This window comes from Zosterops lateralis (genome assembly GCF_965231275.1).
Source record: "Zosterops lateralis genome assembly, chromosome: 1".
NCBI classification, from domain to species: Eukaryota; Metazoa; Chordata; class Aves; order Passeriformes; family Zosteropidae; genus Zosterops; species Zosterops lateralis.
In genome coordinates, this window is record NC_139762.1 from 11,593,876 (window position 1) to 11,613,961 (window position 20,086).

General features: G+C 38.2%; 1 protein-coding gene across 2 annotated transcripts in view; it reads right to left on the minus strand.

The window, feature by feature from the left end:
* Positions 1 to 284: 284 nt before the first annotated feature.
* The window catches only part of LARP4B (La ribonucleoprotein 4B), a 55,953-nt gene continuing 36,151 nt past the window's right edge, over positions 285 to 20,086 (minus strand). For both annotated transcript variants that reach the window (XM_083869268.1, XM_083869269.1), the window contains exons 8-17: positions 19,062 to 19,172; positions 18,507 to 18,560; positions 17,957 to 18,166; positions 14,859 to 14,965; positions 14,118 to 14,372; positions 12,650 to 12,695; positions 9,491 to 9,655; positions 5,418 to 5,539; positions 4,682 to 4,793; positions 285 to 4,144 (exon numbers count right to left, since the gene is read on the minus strand). In XM_083869268.1, the coding sequence (XP_083725394.1) occupies positions 3,863 to 4,144; positions 4,682 to 4,793; positions 5,418 to 5,539; positions 9,491 to 9,655; positions 12,650 to 12,695; positions 14,118 to 14,372; positions 14,859 to 14,965; positions 17,957 to 18,166; positions 18,507 to 18,560; positions 19,062 to 19,172 (1,464 nt within the window). In that variant the 3' untranslated portion in view covers positions 285 to 3,862. The remainder of the gene's footprint in view (positions 4,145 to 4,681; positions 4,794 to 5,417; positions 5,540 to 9,490; positions 9,656 to 12,649; positions 12,696 to 14,117; positions 14,373 to 14,858; positions 14,966 to 17,956; positions 18,167 to 18,506; positions 18,561 to 19,061; positions 19,173 to 20,086) is intronic.

Consider the following 20,086-nt stretch of genomic DNA (forward strand, 5'->3'; position numbering starts at 1 on the left):
CCTTCAGTAAATGACATATCAGCTTTTGTGTTTGCTTTAAAAAAGTTAACCAGTCATAGTTACCTAACAGAGAAAGACACTGCAGCCTTCAGAGATATATCACAGGGGTTCCTGCTGCTGATACAGAGCCTTAGGTGATGGTCACAAGAGCTGTGCTGAACAGGAGAGCAAAAGTGGGTTTTTTTTCCCAAAATTAGAAATATACAATTTCCAAAAATGGGAGCAAAAGACAAAAGGTAATGAAAAATACTGCTGAAGAAATGTTTAATTAAAAAAATCAGGAATTCAACAGTGCCTAAATCTTTATTTTTCATAACCTACATATTTTTTTTTTTTCAAATTAGACAGTTTTACATTTTATGACACAAAAGGAAACTTAAATTACTGATAGTTTACATGTAAGCTTGATTCCAGTCTTAATGGAAGAAGAACAAAAACAAAAACCCTCAAAAAGGCTCCCATATTACACTTCTATTTCATGAATTGGCAGCTGTTAGGTCTCCTTAGAAATCTTGGATTGTCTGCTGCTATTAGTGTAATAGGTTACAAAGCACAAAACCCCTACCTGTAGCTGAAGGAGATACAGAGATAGGTGTGCACCATTACAGCCAGCTGTTGCTCCTGATACACTGCACCATGCTCCAACAAGGGCCTTTCCATGCCAATGGCTCAAGGCTTTGAAGGATAACCCAGCAACATCAAAAATTTGCCACTAGCTCACACATTTCTAAGGGACAGTGTCACGGGGTGGGGACTGATCTGAAATTACATTCACTTTTGAAAGCAACCTTTTTTTTTTTTTTTTTTTTAATTTCTGGAAGAATCTCAGATCCCATTTTGACTTGTTTTCAAAATGAAAAGCCTTACCACACAGTTCTAACAGGGTAAAATGCCAATTTTAATTATTGTATCCTTGAACCTTGAGCTTAGCTACTGCTTTTGGGAGGTTTTTCATTTTAAAAGCCATGTTTTAATCCCGCTCTGTATCGTAGCAACAGTCTGCATGCAACTTCACAACTCTACTCCGAAAACTCCATTTTGTCATTGAGTGGGGAGGGAAATAAATCTCAAAGTAAAATACAGTAAGGAGAAATTCTATTGTATATTACACAGCGATTTGGCGTGTCTTTTTTTTTTTTTTTTTAAATGCTATAAAACCACATCAGAGGAAGGTTTAAACTTCAGATGCAACAGACTGTTGCTGGGTAAGCAGTAATTACAGTGTATTGACCTATCACAAATGGCAGCAGAGTACATTAGAACAGCACAACACATCCCACTGGTCTCAACAGATCACCTCGGCTACTGGCTGAGCACCAGGACGAGCTGCTCACAGCCGCTGGAAGGGACCATGTGCCACTGTTTGCAGCTGGTAAAGCCTTTCACTTGCAGCAGACAAACAAAATGAATCATACAGCTGGCCTAAACCATACACAAATCTAGCTACCGCTTTCACTGCCACTGGGGAAAGGAAAGGGGGATAAAAAAAATCCAATGACAGAAGTAGTTGAGCAGTTTTGGTGATGGTGTTGGGGTTCTATCTCCTCCCACAGCATTCACAAAGTGCGCTTTTTAAACAAGAAAAATCAACAGACTCCACGTGCCCTATTTTGACCAATTCTGCAGCATACAACAGGCTGGATTTGCAATGCCAACTAGTTACCAATTGATGCTTGTAATAAGAAATTTATCAGGAGTCAACTTACTATAGTTACTTTACAGTTCTATGAACCATGCACTGATACTCTTGAAAGCAGACAAGTAAGCTTCAAGTGTTTATTTTTGCAGCAGTCAAGTTTTTCCCCAATTAGACCTGATTTTTATTAATGACTTAAAAATTACAATTTGACTGCTGAAATTCATTATTTACATTGCAGAACACTTTTGAATTGGTTAAATTGTTTGGTTTTAAAGGGACTTTAGGAAAACATTTGAGGGCTTTCAAATAAGACTTTTGTTCCATTTCCCTTTTGCAGTGAAGAGGCAGAGTCAGTTCAACACACCAGAATAAAATAAGAAAAAGAAAAAACAACAAATTAAAGTAATATTCAAACCACAACATTTAGTTTATCTACATCCAGCTCAACAGCAACATTTATAATATCAATAATTTTTATCAGATTTTTTTCTTTAGGGTACCTTTTTATATGTTCTGATTATTTACAACTGTACAAGCAAAGCACACACTTCCAAGTGCACATATTTAATACAGTATTGACTATTTGCATTTACAGGTTTTTCAACAATCTGAAAAAGATCAACTGTTTAAGATCTTTAAGGTATATTACAAAAACTGCTGCTAGTTCCTGTACTACAGTATGTTTACCCAGTAAGACCAGTGACAATAGATACATACTGTAACTGAGTAATTCTGTATGCCATTCATGCTAACCCTCCACGGGGTCAGACCTCATTAACTCTAAACTGTCTTGTACAAAAGTTAAGGCAAAGTCATTTTCAAGTTTAAATAAAATTCAAGTCTTTAAATATTGGATGGAAATAATTCTTTAAAAAAATCAGTTGTTTAAATAAACATTTTTGTGGAATAAACTGTACTGTCATAGTCAGCAGGAATGAGTTTTGTCTGAACTTCCTGCAGTTTAAACACTTAAAGAAAAGCTTCAGGCATTTTAAAACAAAAATAATTTATATTCAACTTTATTAGAAACTTGCTAATTTAGTGCATCCTTGTCCTTCAGAAAGCGCATCACTTCTAAAGTAAATAAGTGTGAGAAACCTCATCCCAGAGGTAAATATCAAGGATCTCTTCCTCCACCACACAAAACAAACACCATTATCTCACGTCTTGAAAAATTTAAATCCATATGCCAATGCTTGTAGTTACAGGAAGATGTCAACACAAGGCTGACTAAGATATGAACTCTTTCAAAGAGCACTTGGGGCAGAGTTTTAAAAAAAAGTCTACACAGAGCACAGGGGTAACCAGAATATACAGCGCTGACTCAGTTAACTCCCTTACAAGCACAGGGAAGCTAAGGTTATCACAAGAAGGCTACTCTGCTTTCTCCTGATAACATCCACTAACAGGCTTCACCACCATAGAAGCTCACAGACTTGATTCTTTCTATTCACAATGTGCTTTGTATTTGCAAATTATAACATCAGTTTTATTCTGGAGTGAGAAGATGGTTACTTGCTTGCAGTAAGTCAAAAAAGGAAGTATTTCAGAAAGACTGCTATGGTGCCCTGTAGAATTCATTTTGTGTGTGCAAAACATCAAAAAAAGATTAAGTTTTTAAAAATGCTAGAAACAGCTACTCATTTAACCTAAAAGTGCAAGTTCATTTGCTGACACTTAGTACAGCAGCCCAATAAAAAAAAATCTTCAAGGTCACATACTAATTTGTAAAATATATCTACTTTCTTGCACTCTACACACTAGCTGCCGTTATCAGTCTTTTGGACACTTTAGATATGTACTTGCAGACCAGTTTATTAAAAATATTGCAGCAGCATGTTTCTGCTTAACAGTTTAGAAAAAACTCACTATACAGAGCTTGCACTCACACAGCCACAGAAAGGCTTAATAAAAAGTTGATTTTTTTTTAAAGACAAATATTTTACACCTTGAAAAAAAAAAAATCACACTAAGCTTCACCTCCAATTAAGCACCAATCTAAATGTAAGGTTTAGAACAACTATCCAGAAATACCCAGAAAAATAGAATGTTTGTTCAAGAGGGGAAAAAGTATTTCACAGAAAAATAACTTGCAGGCATTGTTACATGCCTTGTATCACTGCAAGCTCCTAACCAGCAACTCATTCTCAGGTATCTTAGTGGGAACATGGGTTTAATTTGTGGGAAACAGACCTCTTCTCAAATCCCTCCCAGGTGTTATTTTCACTGAGGAGATTTTGGAGGGGTACTCTGTTCTTTATTTAAGCGTTTGCCAACGGCTGGAGGGGACGATCTGCGTCCTGACTGTCTCCTCTGGTCTTTGGGTTGTCCAGGATGTGACTTTGCAGGAGGAGGTTCTCTGTTTTTCTCTATTGTTTCTGTGGGCTTTCTTTCTTCTTTCCCACATGCTACAGTGTTTGGCTTCTGTTCTTTCTGGGGTTGCAATGTAGGAGGATCCTTAGTTGTTCTCTGGCAAATTTCCGCATAACTAGGTTTTCGCAGTTCCTGGGAAATCAGTAACAAACAGGACAGAGTTAAACAAAGCATCCTGAGGAAAAAAATTAGTGTTATGAACAAAAAAGGGTGAAGTCTTTGTCCCAAAAGACTGCTGCACTTAAATATGCAGATGAGGGCTTGAGTATGAAGTTTACAGAAGCGGTATAGACAATAAAGCTGAGGAAAAGGTTAAATGTAAAACAGTATGCCAGAAAAACAGGGTATTGGCATAGGGGAAAAATACTTCCCTTTCAAACTGTAAACCAGCTGAAACATGATGAATACTCTGGTTTCAGTATCAACATATGTATTAATACTACCTCAAAGATACTACCAAGAAAAGGATTCGGATAACATCTCTTTTGCACTGTTAACTGCATAATTCTATCATGCAAGTAATCATGAAGCACAGTAAGCAAATTTAAAGCCACTGGACAAATTCTAGGGTGCTGGGCTCACATGATTAGGCAACACTGGGTAGCAATAAATATTCTGTTAAATGCAAACTGGATCATTACGAAAAAGTGAAGTAATAAGGTCACTTACTATGGCAGCCCCATTGACTTGTACCGATTTACATGCAGTACTCAGTGTGGAAGAAGAAAGTCTTTCTGTACTCTGTGTCTCTCTCTGCTGTTTATCCACAACTTTGGAGTCCCTGTAAGCATCCAGCAGGAAGCAAGGCTCATGAAAAGCGAAACTTCAGGATAGATGAACGGTTTCATAATAGGTCTAAAAAGTTGGAGTATGACTGCAAGTACTTACAGCTATAATTTGCCTAGCACATGATGACTAGCATTGCATTCAAAAATGCTCTCAAAAATAGAAAAAATATATTCCTGTGCAATGTGACACTACCTGTAATTTGTCATGTTCTAATAGCATTTAGTTACTCAGCTATTTGATTTGCAGGTTCCAAATAAAGTCACCAAAATTTTTTTTTTGGTGGTATGGACATCAGTACTGCCCACTGGGCCATGGGTTTACTCTCTGTGTTTCAAAGCTATCTAAATACAAGACAGTAAGGTATTCATTAAACTTCTACTCACGGAAACTAAACCACAACACTAAATTTTCTTCTGCTAAATGACTATTATGATTGAATCACTATTATGATATTGTTCTGAAATTAAGCTTTATTGCCTTTACTACAAGTACAACAAAATATTACTTCTTTCATTGATTAAGATTTTAATAGCTATTTACATTGTTCTGTCTGATGAAAGAAAATGCAAATGTGATTCAGAGCAGAATAATTATACCCATGTAATTAAGTGCTTACTCAGTAGGCTGGGGTGGCGAAGGAGACCTTTCGAAGGTCCTGGGCAATGTAGAAGAAACTGGTAACGGCTCTCGAGGAATTCCTGATGGAATAGTGTTTGTACTTGCATCCACATTAATGTTCTGAAGGAGGAAAAAAGGCACAGAAGAACAATCAAAATATCCAATTAATATGGTCTGCCTGAAAATTAGCACAACCAGGAAACAGTTCATGGTTTAATTTATACTGGTAAATTGACTACAGAAGGTACAGAGGGAGGCAGTATGTGATTGTGATGAATATGTTATTTTTCCTTTTTATTTATTTAGAAACATGGACAAATAAAACATCATGGTTAAAGAAGTTATAAGCTTTAGGTCCCTTTGGGACATATCTGAATGACAAAAATCACTTTGAATAATTAAGCTAAGAGAAGACCTTTTGATCAATCATCACCTTGTCAACCTGACCATGGCACAAAGTGCCACATCTGGTCACTTCCTGAACACTTCCTAGGGTGGTGACTCCATCACTTCTCTGGGCACCATGTTCCAACATTTGCTTTTCAGGAAAAAAAAAAATTCCTGACTTTCAACCTAAACCTCCCCAGCACAGCCTGAGGCCATTTCTTCTTGTTCTGTCACTGGTTGCCTGGGAAAAGAGACCAACCCCCACCTGGCTACAGCCTCTGTGCAGGCAGTTGGAGGGAGTAATAAGCTCTCCCCTGAGCCTCCTTTTCTCCAGGTTACACAACCCCAGCTGCCTCAGCTGCTCCTCACCAGACTTGTGCTCCAGACCCTTCACCAGCTCTGTTGCCCTTCTCTGGACACACTGCAACACCTCAATGTTTTTCTTGTAGTGAATGGCCCAGACCTGGACACAGGATTTGAGGTGTGGCCTCACCAGCTCCCAGTACAGGGGGACAATCACTGCCCTGGTCCTGTTGGGCCACACTATTGCTGATCCAACCCAGGATGTCATTGGCCTTCCTGGCCATCTGGGCACACCCTGGCTCATGTTCAGCTGCTGTTGACCAGCACCTCCAGGTCCTTCCCTGCAGGGCCACTTTCCAGCCACTCTGTCCCCAGCCTGTAGCACTGCCTGGGGTTGTTGTGACACAAAGGCAGGACCGGGCACTTGGCCTTACTGAATCTCACAATTGGCCTTGGCTCATCAATGCAGCCTGTCCAGAACCCTCTGCAGACCTTTCCCTATCCATCATCCAGCACATCAACACTCCTGCCCAACTTAGTGCTGTCTCTGAACTTATTGAAGATCCCTCAATCCCCTTGTCCAGATGACCAATGAGGTTATTAAACCAGACTAGCCCAAATACTGAGCCCTGGGGAATACCACTAGTGACCGGACTTCTTTCCACCTGGAAATTTTGCACCTGCTGGTGACAAAGTAGGCTTTGCACTCTTCACGTAACCACAGGCAGCCTATGAAGACAGAAATCTTCTAATGCTGTGCGCTAAAAACTGTCTTCTTCAAAGTTCTAATTCTGCATCATCCCAATATAAGGACTTGCTACCAAGCAAAAGGCTTTTTCTATAGCCCTCAAAAGGTTCTTCTAGTGCCACATGGTACTGTGCTTCCAGATAAATGCCAAATAGGTTCAAGATGCATATATTAATCTAAATTGTCAGAAAATAAGAAAAGACAACTTTGTATCCTGGAAAACATAGATCTCACATTTATAACCATTTTGTTTGTTTTAAAGGGTGCTATGTTTTTTGTATTGCTTCTGATCTGTCTCATCCTAAAAAACTCTAAACCCTGAAGAGATTCTGGTATGCAGATGGGGAAGCAATGGGAGAAGACAAGGTCAGAAGGAACAAGATAACCCTCCTTTCCCCCCAGCCAAGCCACCATTCAAAAGGGCATAAACCCTAAGACTCTTATGGTCACTGTTATAAAGGAAAAGGGTATTTGATGGCACTGTTTTAAAATCAGGGAGCATAGATTACTGCAGTTGGTTTAAGCCTAGGCTGATTCAAAGTAAAAGACTGCAAAAGGTGGATGTTTAGAAATAACAGAACAGCTTTTACAGTTTTATTCACTGTAACAGTGTGTGCAAAGGCTTGAAATTGCAAGGTGCTGAGCATTCTGGCCCAAGTGTATCAGAATTTGTAGGTACATGGTTAAGTGTGAATAGCTTCAAGTTAAGCAGACATGCAAGAACTTTTCTTTGCCAAAACACTCAGCCCTTGATCTGACAGTGCTGCACTTCCTAGTTACAAAATGTGGGATGATTATTACCTGCCATTCCCCAGAGCTACATCTAGATGAGCATCACTAAGCAAAGAGTTTAAATATATGATGCTTGGATAACAACTGCTGGAAATTATAGACCTTTAGTCCCCTCAGCTTCCATACATTGGACTTGCCCATCTATATAAAACAAGGGAAGCATTGTGTAACTCTATTTCAGTGCTTTGTAACACCACATCAAGTGACATGAAATAACATTGAGATCAAGGTGAAAAGCAGTCTGTATACATTGGCAAGACTTGATGTTAGCTCAAACAGCTTTGTAGCAGAACACAATCACTCTTTGGAGACAGCTGCTGTTATCTTACTCTTTATTTAAATGCCAACAAGGAAAGGTAGCATAATCCCTTTCTTCCACACAATGGTACAGAATAAATCCTGTACACTGGAAAATGTAACTGGTAAATCCAAGGTAAAAGGCAAAAGGATGGGTTTTTTTGTGACAGTGCACTGAAAGTATCATGAAACCTCAGTGCCTGACTGATATGCAGACTGCCTCTACAGGAGAGAAGTCTAAGTTCTTTACCATAAGTACAGTGAAAAGCAAGTACCAGATCTGTAATGGGGGAACAAAGGGTTTTCAGCTGCAGCATTAAAAGCAAGTGCTGGAATTATATTTAAAACCTGAAATACAGTAGTCAAAAACCACTTCATAAGTAACAGAGGTAAAATACTTCAAAATTAATAGATCTTAGCCAAGAATAGCCTACAATCTGTAGTACTGGCTGACAATAAGTTAAACACTGCTCTTACCGTGGCTCTGAACTGCACATTCCCCCTAAATGCAATACTGGAATATAGTTGCCCCTCCTACCCCTTGCAAGAGACTGAGTAGATGGCTTGTCTGTACAGTCGCTGCCTCAGGTGCAGGCTGCCCTGCTGCCTCTCCTTTTCTTTACTAACAAACACCTTCTACCCACCTCTGATACATGGGCACTAAAGAAAACATTCTAAACCCAGCCTATTGCAGGAGAAGATGCAAGAGATTGTGGTGGCTCACCACATGTCACTTTGCACTGCTAATCCAGGGCTGAGCTTCTCAAATTGTGGTACTGCTAGAAAAACAGAAGCTAAATTTGAGCTATCAAAAAAAACCAATACAGACTTTCACAGCCCAGAGTGCTCCACAGTGCAGAGGGTTATGCGAGTCTTGCTGGAGGAGAACATACTGTCACTCACAGATGGCATGGCAGAGACAGCTCTAAGAATGAAATCTATGAAAAGCTACTGAACATTAATTTCAGCTGCATCTCTACTACATCTATACTGCAGTGGTTGCCAAGTTATTCTGGTGTATTTTTATATTTCTGAGCAATATGACAAGACAACACTGGGATCTAGCTGGTTTTGGTAGCAGTTCTTGTTCCAGCTATGACGCCTAGTGTACTGAGATCATGTAGGCAGCTTCTTTATTTTGGTGCTTAGAAGTTTGTCTCTGTCACTTTAAAGCGTTTTATATACAACTCAGATGTCTTACTTTCAAGCAGGAGAGAAAATGTATCACATACTTTTCACCTGAGTCTATCAAAAAGCCTGAGGCAGTTATGAACAGCAAAGAGCATATTTTTTAATCTCTGCTATTAACATCTACTTAAATTATACTGATGCCCATATTCCATACCATTTCAAAGAGAATACCCAACAAATTCTAAGATATAAGTGAAGAAGGCAGCAGCACATCATTTGAGAGCTGTTTTATAAGAACACTTGTTACAATCCATGTAAACCCACAAGTTTTTCCATGTATAAACCACCAAATCAGAAAACAAAAGGTATGCAATTTTGTGTTTTCCCAACAGAAATGAGCATCCACTACTCACTCTTTCTTTTGACGTTCCTATTACCACACTGGACAGTCTGTTTTCAAACAGATCTTCAGTCTTTAAATTGCCAGCAGCCCCGGGTAATGGAGGAAAGCTAGATAAACCCAATTCAAAGCTGGGAGATGGAGGTTTTGGGGGTGGTGGAGACTGTGTTTGGCCTCTCTGGAATAGAAATAGCATGTTGGGGTTACTGCACTAGATGACAGAAAAGATATGCAACTCTAAACTGTATTTTGCACTTCATTTGTATCAGCAAACCCCTGGAGAAGGTTTCCCCATCTCATTTCCCAAAAAACCCACAGAGTACCGAGGAACAGATTCTTTCATTTTCTAGTGTTGCCCTTAAAATATTTAATTATTATTTAAATGTCATGGTATATGCATTAGCTTTAGGGATATTGGTATAGCAAGGAGTTTTCTCACTGACTCTTCTTGAGGACAGACACACTGACACAGAAAGGAAAACAGACTGGTTTATGTATCATGATATGGTGAAAATAAAATGCCCATTTATGTACAGTTAGTAACTTCCTAAATAAAAAGACAGGAGTCAATAAGAATCTTATTTTCGGATATGTGAAGAAAGGGCAAGACAGCATGCTTTGTATGTAGCACAGACAATAACAATATATATATCTAATTAATATTCATCTATATTGTCACTGTGCAAAAATAGAAAGATAAGTGTCAAAACTATTTTTGAAACAGAAACTATCTAAGAGGAAAACCAATGTCTCAAGCAAAAAAACAACACCTGTGTGCTAAATGCAACTATTCTGCTCTACAGAGAGCAGTTCAGGAGTTAAAAGTATCACAGTTTAAGATCACTTGTGAGAACTGCTGGTAAGTTATTTGTAAGTTATATTTACACAGGAAAAATAAAACTCCCTTATAATATGCTGTAACTGAAGTTACCAATTAACTTCACCTACATCATGTAAACAAAAGTTTTACTTCAAATAACTGTTTCTCAACTGTGCTGAGGCCTGTGCTAAGATGATCTCTGCTGCAAAATACCAAATGCAAAGCAATCTTTGAAACAGTTCCTATTTTGAAAAGGAAAATACGACTATATAGTCAAGATGGTGTGAATGTGAGAACAATGCTTCTGAACAAAAACAACAGCAGATACAAGATTACCTTTGAAGTCTTTTCACAAACTATATGTAATGGCCAAAGAATTGTGTGTCAGGAGGGAAGTAGGGAAAGAAAAAATACAGAGGCAAGAACAATAGCAACTCTCAGCACTGCCACTGACCCAGCATTACCCCCTGGAAGAATGCTACAGCAATGGAGACTGCAAATCTCCAAAACTGAAGTCAGATGACCTGTCAAAGGTCAGGGAGAAAGACTGTACCTATCCAGGTCAAACTGCAAGAGGAACAACTCAATTTTTAAAGGTCATTACAAACTGCAGCACTTGCTCTTCCTAAAGGGGACTGAAGTTCTGCAATAGCTAATGTTTTTATGTTACATTTTAAGTTACACGGTTGAGTCCTAAAACCCTCAAAATATTAAAGAGTGGCTTTAACATCTTAAATTAGCAGGATGAGGGAGGACTTCAATGAATTTTAAGTTAACTGCATAAAATTTCTCAAGTTGACTTCTTGTGGGTTCAGTACTTTGCTTATGTCTATAGCCTCAGTATGATCAAAAAGTTTCATGCTCTTTTTCATGCAAACGTGCATAGAACTCTATAATTTTTCCTTTAAAAATAAAAATCTTCTAAAGAAGGCATTACTCCATTCAAATCTACCGGTTTTAGTGGCGTCCTGTGTACACTATCTAATTGCTACAGCATTACACAAGAAACAGGATACTGGATTCAATTATTTCCACAGTCTAAAGGGAGAAATTTTTATCTTTGGCTCCCAAGTACGCTTCCTTGCAGTCGCAGGTGTGCAGCAGCTCTCGCCTCATCTTGAGGTGCAGCACTGGACACTACAGACTAAAGATTTTGGCCCAGAAGAGACTGGAAGGAACCTGGCTGCCCAGGCTGCAATTACAACCTGCTGCTGACAGAAGAGAACTGTGGGTCTCCAAAGAATTCACATCTACCAGTTTTTATATTCAAAGTTCAAATAATCTTTGCAGTCAGCTCTGTCAGAAGTGCTACTCCGCTCAGAGTGGCATCCAAGGTAATCTTTTCACTCCAGTCGCTCACACCTACCTGTACCATTTCCTTGTTCTTTCAAATACAGAAAAAAAATTATTAGGAAAACTTCACTCTAAAAATCCAAGCAGTTTTTAAAGGGCAAAAAGAAGTACTGGTAATCCTACATGCAACATGGTCTCACTGCCTCTGGGAAGTGTGATGAGAACTAAGAACCATCAAAAGGAAAGAATAACGTGCTAAACTTTCCTGCTCCTTTACTTAAGTTCACTTAGGCCATTCATTCAACAGCAGGAGCCACAAACACAAATGCAGTGATTCCAGACTTTAGGAAAGTGTCATGGCTCCTGCAGTGGTGGTACTTTACAATTGTAACATGGATAAGGAAATAACCTGGTACAACTTCGTGAATATACCATGTGTGGCAAAAATGAATTGCAAAGAAATGACTGGTTTTATCAAATCAAACCTTAAATCCTACAAAAACATCTTTTTTCTCTTCTACACTTAGTGCAGCCTTTTCAAGTATCAAGTCTACTTTGGTATTAACCATGAATTTCAGTTTCCCAAAACCACAATATTTTAACACTGTTAGCATACCCTTACCAAGTGGCACTTGGAAGAGACATTTAAGAAAATGAACTGACCACTTCATAATAAAAATATTTTTCTCACACATTATGCCACAAGGATCTATAAAATGTTCTTCACTAACACCATCATTGATAATGAAATATCAAGTGTTTTGAACTTCAGCTGTTTAGCTATTCCTGAATGTTAACACTGGCATGTTGACAAAAACTGAGATGGAAAGTTTTTGCTACTGTAATTTTAACTTTTCCCTGACTTCTACAGTAATGGAAAATCTCTGATACTCAAATTCAGTAAACTCAAGTGACTAATTAGCTGTTGTCTTTAATCAACTGTGATGTACAACTGCTCCTGCAGTTGTGACTATTGTCACCTGCTACTCCACATAATATCCACACCATTGCCTTGTTACCCCAGTTTTATTAGAGACAAATAAGATCATGAATACTCACTGTAAACTTGTCCTCCCTTTTCTTTCGGTAGCCATATGAGTTTTTCCTAAGGGAAAGAATGCAGATATGAGAACCTTGACTATAAATGGGTGGAAAGTGGGTAATGAAAACAGAAGAAATTAATTGCAATTGTTATTTTATCCATCTTCATTCTACACAAGTTATTAAGAAATGCTTTAGGGAAGAATTCCTAGCAAGCTGTTGTTAAAATAAAGGTATAGATCTTATGCAAGTCAGTGTAAGAATACACTGGTTATAAGTAATTCCTGTGTTAAAAGCATCTCAGTAGAGATTACATATAAGGACTAGAGAAAATATTACAGTATCTAAATAAGGGGGTTAGGAATTTTTGTATACCAATGTAACTTCTCAAATACAGATAAACTATTTTCAATCCGGGCAAGGCTCCTTCAAAACATTTTCAGCACTGTGACCCCAGCCTTGCTTCAGGTAAAGCGTCTCCAAGCAGCATTGTAAAATTTGCAGTGCATTTTAATTCAGTTTCAGTGTGTTTTCTAAGTTTGACTTTTATTATTCTAAATGCATTCAATACTGAAACATCAAAATATAATTTTAGGTACTGACTGTTCCTGTACATTTTTGTAGTCTATAGTCTGAGCAATCATATTTCCTGAGTTCTTAATCATACTTTCATCCATTAGTTATAACACAATTCGGTAAATTAGATTTAGAAAAGTATTACGACCCTAGCACAAAATATCCATTTAATTTTGCAATGATACAAGTCTAAAATAAGATCATCTGCAAATCACTTGAGTTATCTTCCAATTCAGTAAATCACTCAAAATGTGATTTACTTTGACTCATAAATACAGCCATTATCAAAGGCACAATACTTTTCTGAAGCACTTATTAGAACTGTATTTATAAATATGTTTCGATTTTCAGCTCCCCAGGTAGCTGGTTGTGGTTTTTGTTTGGTTGCTTTTAAAACAACATAACAATAGTTTCCTTAGTTGCCTGTAGCTGTTTTTCCTCCCTCCACACCAATCCATCATCTTTGCTGTTGTGTATGTGCAATTTGGTCAAAATTCTAATCCTTCAACTGAAAAAGTTAAGAACGAGCACTGCTAATACATGCTCAGGTGTAAAATCTACAATGCTGAACAATGGAATTGGGCAGAACTGCAATAAATTCAAACAAATAATATACAAAAACTTTCTTGCACCAGATGAAGAAAGGATAAAGGATTAGATCTTATAGATCTAAATTGTTCATTAGTTGCCAATAATGATTTTCATCTGGTAGGAAAGTATGGAAGTCCACTTTGCCTTTCTCTGTATTTAACACTTTCTGCGAAGTACTTTGCAAGATTTTAGGTTTGAGGAGAGAGTCTGAGTATAAAGCAATACAGAGAACAGTAACAACAGCACACCTCCACTAAACAAAGTGGTTTAGCAGCAGCGGTACTTGGCTGTTTGGAGGACAACTACAGAGTACACTCACCTTCCTCTCCCTAAGCCAGGGGACGAGTCCACGCTGGTCTGTTCCATCCGTCCAGTCCCCACTTCCCTCTTGGTGTAGCTGGTGGTAGCGCTCTGCACCCGTGTCCTGCTTTGTCCCGGCTGCCGCGTCTGTGGGCTCCTGACGCCATTGATTAAACGATCAGCAGAAAAGTTGAATATTGTAGGACTGTCTAGAAGCCCAGGTCCCCTTTCTGCACTGGGTATTGTATGTCGTATATGTGACTTGCTAGGATTCCTATAAATTCAAAAGTCATTTCAACATACGCACACTATCAGAGATCTTCTGAGGCCTAAGCCTATTCACAGAATTCAGAAGAAGCAAGATCTTCAGTCCTTTATCACTTATTTCATTTATAAGAATGATCAACATTCATTATAACAGGTCACATGAATTATCAAAATTAACCTTTTCCCTGTCTGTTTTCAACTAGACCTTTACTATATGAATAATCCTGTTGATGATATATTATCTTTCAGAATATTTCAGCTGAATACCCTAAATCACAGAACAGACAGGCTCTCAGCTTTCAGACTGTCCATTTACATTTTGATACACTACATCCATTAACATCAGGAGCACCATCTGCCCTTTGGCCTCACCTCTGGCATCAGGTTCAGTTTCACAAGTATTCTCAAGTTAGCTGGTGTTACTAAAATAAGCAGATGAAAACCCCATGTGCCAGATAATACAACTGTATCATTAAAAGATAGATGAACTTGCCTGTTCCTGGGAGGATACTGTCTGAGTGTTGTCAGTGGAGAAGCAGCAGGCTTGAAGGTTGGAGATGTGAACCCGTTGATAAATCCAGTATTTGGAAATGGTGTTACCTAAAAAAAAATGTATCGCATGCTCATCATTATAAACAAACTGAGTATTATTTTCTTAACCCCGTATTTTATGGCATTCTGTGCAGGACAGTACTCAAAAGATTGTCTCAAACAGCAATAGAGCATCTATCTAGTGCCTCGTAGCTAACTTACAAAATTTCTGAAAAAAAACCAAGCTTCTGCTTTTCTGAAAAGTCAGCCACTACACATATTCAGCTTATGATAGTTCAAGAGGACTGAAAAACATCAAGCCAAAATTCTTGGCTGTAAGTCGAACAGCACTCCTCCTATTTCACACCATATTACACATGGCTTGGGAGTACTGAGATACTTCTTTGTCAGAGCCTCTAATCTACATGGCCTGTAAATGTTTCTCTTATAATTGTATGTGAATTCCTCTCTAAAAAAACCCCAACAACTTCTTTTTAGTTCCTCATTCTACTTCCATACGACATCTAAATAAAGCCTAGAGAATAAGTGGATATTAAGTGGAACTCTGATGCTTTTCCAGTCTTACCACCTTATCCTACATGTGAAACACTGTCTTCTTGTCTGAAGAAACAACATTAGCAAAGTATTTTCTGAGGTGGGTGCATATCAATGTCTTGTAGTAGCAAGATGCCTCAAAACCTAAAGCATATTCAAAGTAATTTCTCCAACGTCACTAGCACATTTTCGTCTTTTTTGTTTAAATGTCTAAGTGAGTTTCATTTAAGATATGTTACTGTTAGCACCAGTAAATGCTTGCTTGTCTTCTCCCCCTGAAAATAGCTACAATGCAGAACAACAAGACTACTCCTACATTCTATACATTCTATTTAACAGTGAGAAACAGCTGGGATTAAGGCCATTTGCTATAAAGGTACATTTAACCCATTTAACCTTGAGAAAGGTTTCTTGTGCAAGATCAATCACTAAACAATGGAAAACAAAATTTAACCTCAAAGCTGTCATATCAAACTACTGCTAGCCTTACCTAGCATGCACAACAGCAAATGCTACCTCAGGCTTCACAAAAAGGCCATTAAAAAAGGCCTGTAACAAAGTGCCTTGAGGAAAAAAATTTCATCAAAATAATGCTTTGAAATGCTTTCTGGTTTAAGAGTTACAACATGAATGCTGCAAAATTCCATCAAAGCTAGTAAGCTGAAAAATAAGAAGACATTGAACATAGTAGGGACCCTAGCAATAGTCAACTTTTCTTTCTTTATAACAATGTATGAGCCTTCTGGAGGAAAAAAAAAATTCCTCTGTTTCCAATAATACCAAAAGAGTGTCCAGAGAAATCAACTGGTTCAAACATACTTTCTTTCCAATTTCTTTTTTTTTCCCCAAACAGGAAAAACTAGGTATTTTCTCACATACAATTAAGTACATGATGGAGAATGAGGTAGTTTTAGAATCCTGAGGATGTGTTGTCATATTCAAATTCAGAACTAAAATGGTATGCCCACACTACTGGAGTATTCAATCTCAAATTTGAGATGAGAGAAAGTAGCATTTATGTTGAAGCAGAATAGAGAAACTTTGCTGTATTTTCACACAAGTCTCTACATGCAAACTGCAACCCTGTCTCATGAAAATTATTGCTGTGTCATGGTTCCTCATGGTCCCTGTTCTCCTCAAGTGATTTCTATTCAAATATAGCTCTTCCTACAAAAGAATCAAGAAACATCATGTTACAGTCATGTACATAAAATGCAGCTAACCAATGACAATACACCGCAAAACAGTGAAAAGCAAAGCGCAGACAGTTGATTTCCTGTTTTGACAAAGAAAACTAGGAACCTGGCAAAGTCATCCTGTCTTCCCCAAAGGATGGGCCTAGTGAACTTTCTTGGATACAAACAGTTACAGGATAACATAAGGTAGATACACAGTATGCTGTTCTTGAAGCTGTGGTTTATTAATCTGTGTCTTCTATACCATTCCCATCCAGCTCCTTCAGTATTCCAGAGCAAGACTGTGCAAAAGTCAGTCTTTGTTTATCTACAGGCAGATTCACATTCACTGCTACTTAACAAGACAGCTTTCTCCTGGAATAACACTGCTCTCTGTGTTACCTTGTCTCCTCCACATTCTTCATTCCCCCCCAGAAAGCCTCCCCCTGCAAGGGCTCTGGTTCCCTTCCCTGCGTGTGAAGTGTTTAGCACACCAACTTTTTAATTAGCTGTGGTTCAGTACAGAGGATGTTAGCTCAAGTTTGTTCAAGGACACTTTAATCCTCTGCCAAAAAAAACATCTGAAGAACTTCTAATTTTGAACATTGCTCCCCTCATTTCTTTGAGGCACAAGTAAAAAAGCATCTCCAGAGGGGAGAAAGAGGTTCCAGATAGGAAACCTGAGCCTCCCAGTCATTACAGGAAACTGTCCATGTGTTTGTAGGGTAACAAAGGCCAACTAAAAAGGGGCCAAGGTAATTCTGATGAGATTGTTAAAATGCAGAAGATGGAAGCAGCATTGCAGGATACAGTAGATGTCTCATTACAGTATTTAAGGATTTATTGCTACCATTCTAACTTCAAGCCTTACCAACAGCCCCTTTAAGAACATAATTTAAAAAGAAATTTAAATGTGATTTTTGTAATTAACAAAAGTAATTTTACTTTTCATTGTCAAAAAAGATGTTACTACTGCACAGAAAATATTCTGCTTTAAGAACATGCCAAATAGGGCCATTCAGCATGTTAACCTACAACCTAACTTCCTGTTAGAAGATCAAGATAGCCGGATATCTTGACAAGTCTTTACTAAAGAACTGCCTCAAAACCTGAAAGATTTAAGAAGAGAATCACACTCCAGTCCGAGATCAGACATAATCTTCAAATAATCCATCTTTTACACCATGGCAAGGATTTTGAAGGTCTGTTTCTCAAGAAGAACTGGAATCTTAAACTCCCCTCTTCAGGATAGGTATGTTTCCTACACCTCAATAAGAAAATACTATCAGCTTTGAAAAGAATTCAACTGTTTCAGAACCAAGAGACTTACCAATGAAGGGTCAAGGTAGCTGTGTGTGGCTGACCAGGTCTGTGGGCCAATTAAGCTGTACAGTGGGAAGTGCTGCTGGGGACTGTATACTGGAGGTATGTAAAAGGATGTTGTGTAGCGCTGCTGCGTGTAGAGGTTCATATCCAGAGGTCTATATCCATTCTTTGGCAAAAATGTGTTTATAGCTATTGCCTTTGCTTTTATCCTTGCCTGTAAAGGAGATCAGATTATTTATTACAGCAGCTTTTCAAATTAAATCAGGATGGTTCAAACCAGCAGCTCTTAAACTTTGACTGGACACTTATCAGTCACTGCTTTGTCCTCCAAGGACAAAAGGAACAGCTGAATGCTTCCCTGCTACCTCATGCTGGGCTGCCAGAAATGAAGAGAAGTAGTCAAGTGGTATGTGCTACGTTTCTAAACCCACCTCCAGGTCAAATGGCTGCTGAGATCGGATCACCTAAATTTATACTGGAAATCACAGTGAGCACCACAAAACCCAGAACATACACACATGCCCCAACCCCTGACATCATAAACCTCTATTTACCTTAATTGGTTTTCCTTGGAAAGTCTTCACTTCTTCTCTAAGGTATCTGTAAGCCTTGAAAAAAGAAGAAATCATTAGATCTGTCAAATGTAATTTAAATAAAGTAAACTTAAGTTTTGACAGACTAAGCATAACAATATTTCTTGGAGTGTCTGCTAATGCTACAGTATAGCAAACTCTCGTACATCATCTGCATTTAGCAACTTTAACTAATCATTAAGTGCTTCAGTAGCATTAAAACAAGATTCTAATGGTTATGATTGAAGCATTTCAATGTGTCACCCAAAATATCAACACTCTCAGTACAAAAGAATCATAGCTTTAGCCAGGAAGCCAGGCTATGTGAACAAGATAAAAAACACTCTTAAGTGTCACGTTTAATAGTTACTGAAAACTGGATACTACCTAAGGGGAAGCATTATTGTTTTTGCAGTTTGGGGTACTTTTCTTTTTAAGTTGTTACATATTTGTAATATAGTTTACAACCTGTCAATTCACCCCCATATCATCCTTATTTACTTTTACATTCTAATATGCTTCAAAAAAAAGTGTTACCTGCTGTGCATCAGCTTCCGATTCAAATGTGATGAACCAATTGTCATTATAGGCAAACTCACAGTTGATGAACTTAGGCAAATTGTCTCCTTTGAAAAGTGCTTCAACCTCCTGGGGAAAGTGGTTAGATAAGGAGGTGGGGAGGTGAGGGGGGAAGGATAGAGAGAAGAAAACATCAATGTAAAATGCAAAACTGACATTCTGAGAAAGAAAGACAGAAAGCACAGTTGGGCTTATGAAACGTAACAGAGTAGTTCAGAATATTTGCAGTAGTGTCAGCTCTCTCTGATGTCCCCACTGGAAGGAATTCAAACTAGCACCATCTAAGGCCATTGCAAGAGAGGTTTAGCTGGGACCTGTTTAGGCCACAGAAGACACTTAAACCTGGCATCAAGTGCAGAAAGATGTCTATTTCTCCCCTGTCCCCAAAACCATGGAGCCACATGAAAACCCGTGCATATGGCATGAGACAGGAAAATCCTGCCCTTTCAGCAGAAACCTGCAGGTAAGCTTTAACTCATGTCTACAGATCCACGTATTTGAAACAGGGCTTATGTTACCTCAAACGTAACTGGCTAGTTTCTACAGAAAAAACAGACCCTAGATTTCTTATTTGTTTTAACTCATTTGCATATTTTTTTGTTTTGTCACAGATTTGAGGTGAGCAGCATCAAAAGGCAACACAACTTGGGAGGCCTCACAGCATCCTGGAATTTTCCTGCTTAAAAAAAGCCTGACTCTGCTGTGCCAGAAAACATAGGCTATTAAATTTAGTTAAGTCTAGATTTTTCCAGCCCAACAAATTTAAACACAATGTATAAAACATTTCACTGAAGACCAACTCTTCTGAAAATAAAGACTCCTCAGAACTTTCTTGTTGTCCAACATTTAAGAGTGAACATCCAGTGCTAATATATCCAGCCTGATGAACTGACGACAAAAAAAAAAAAATTAAAAAATCTACAATTTTTAAATTTTTTTAAATTGTCTAACAAAGTTAGGCAATCTTTGAAAGGCTACATTTC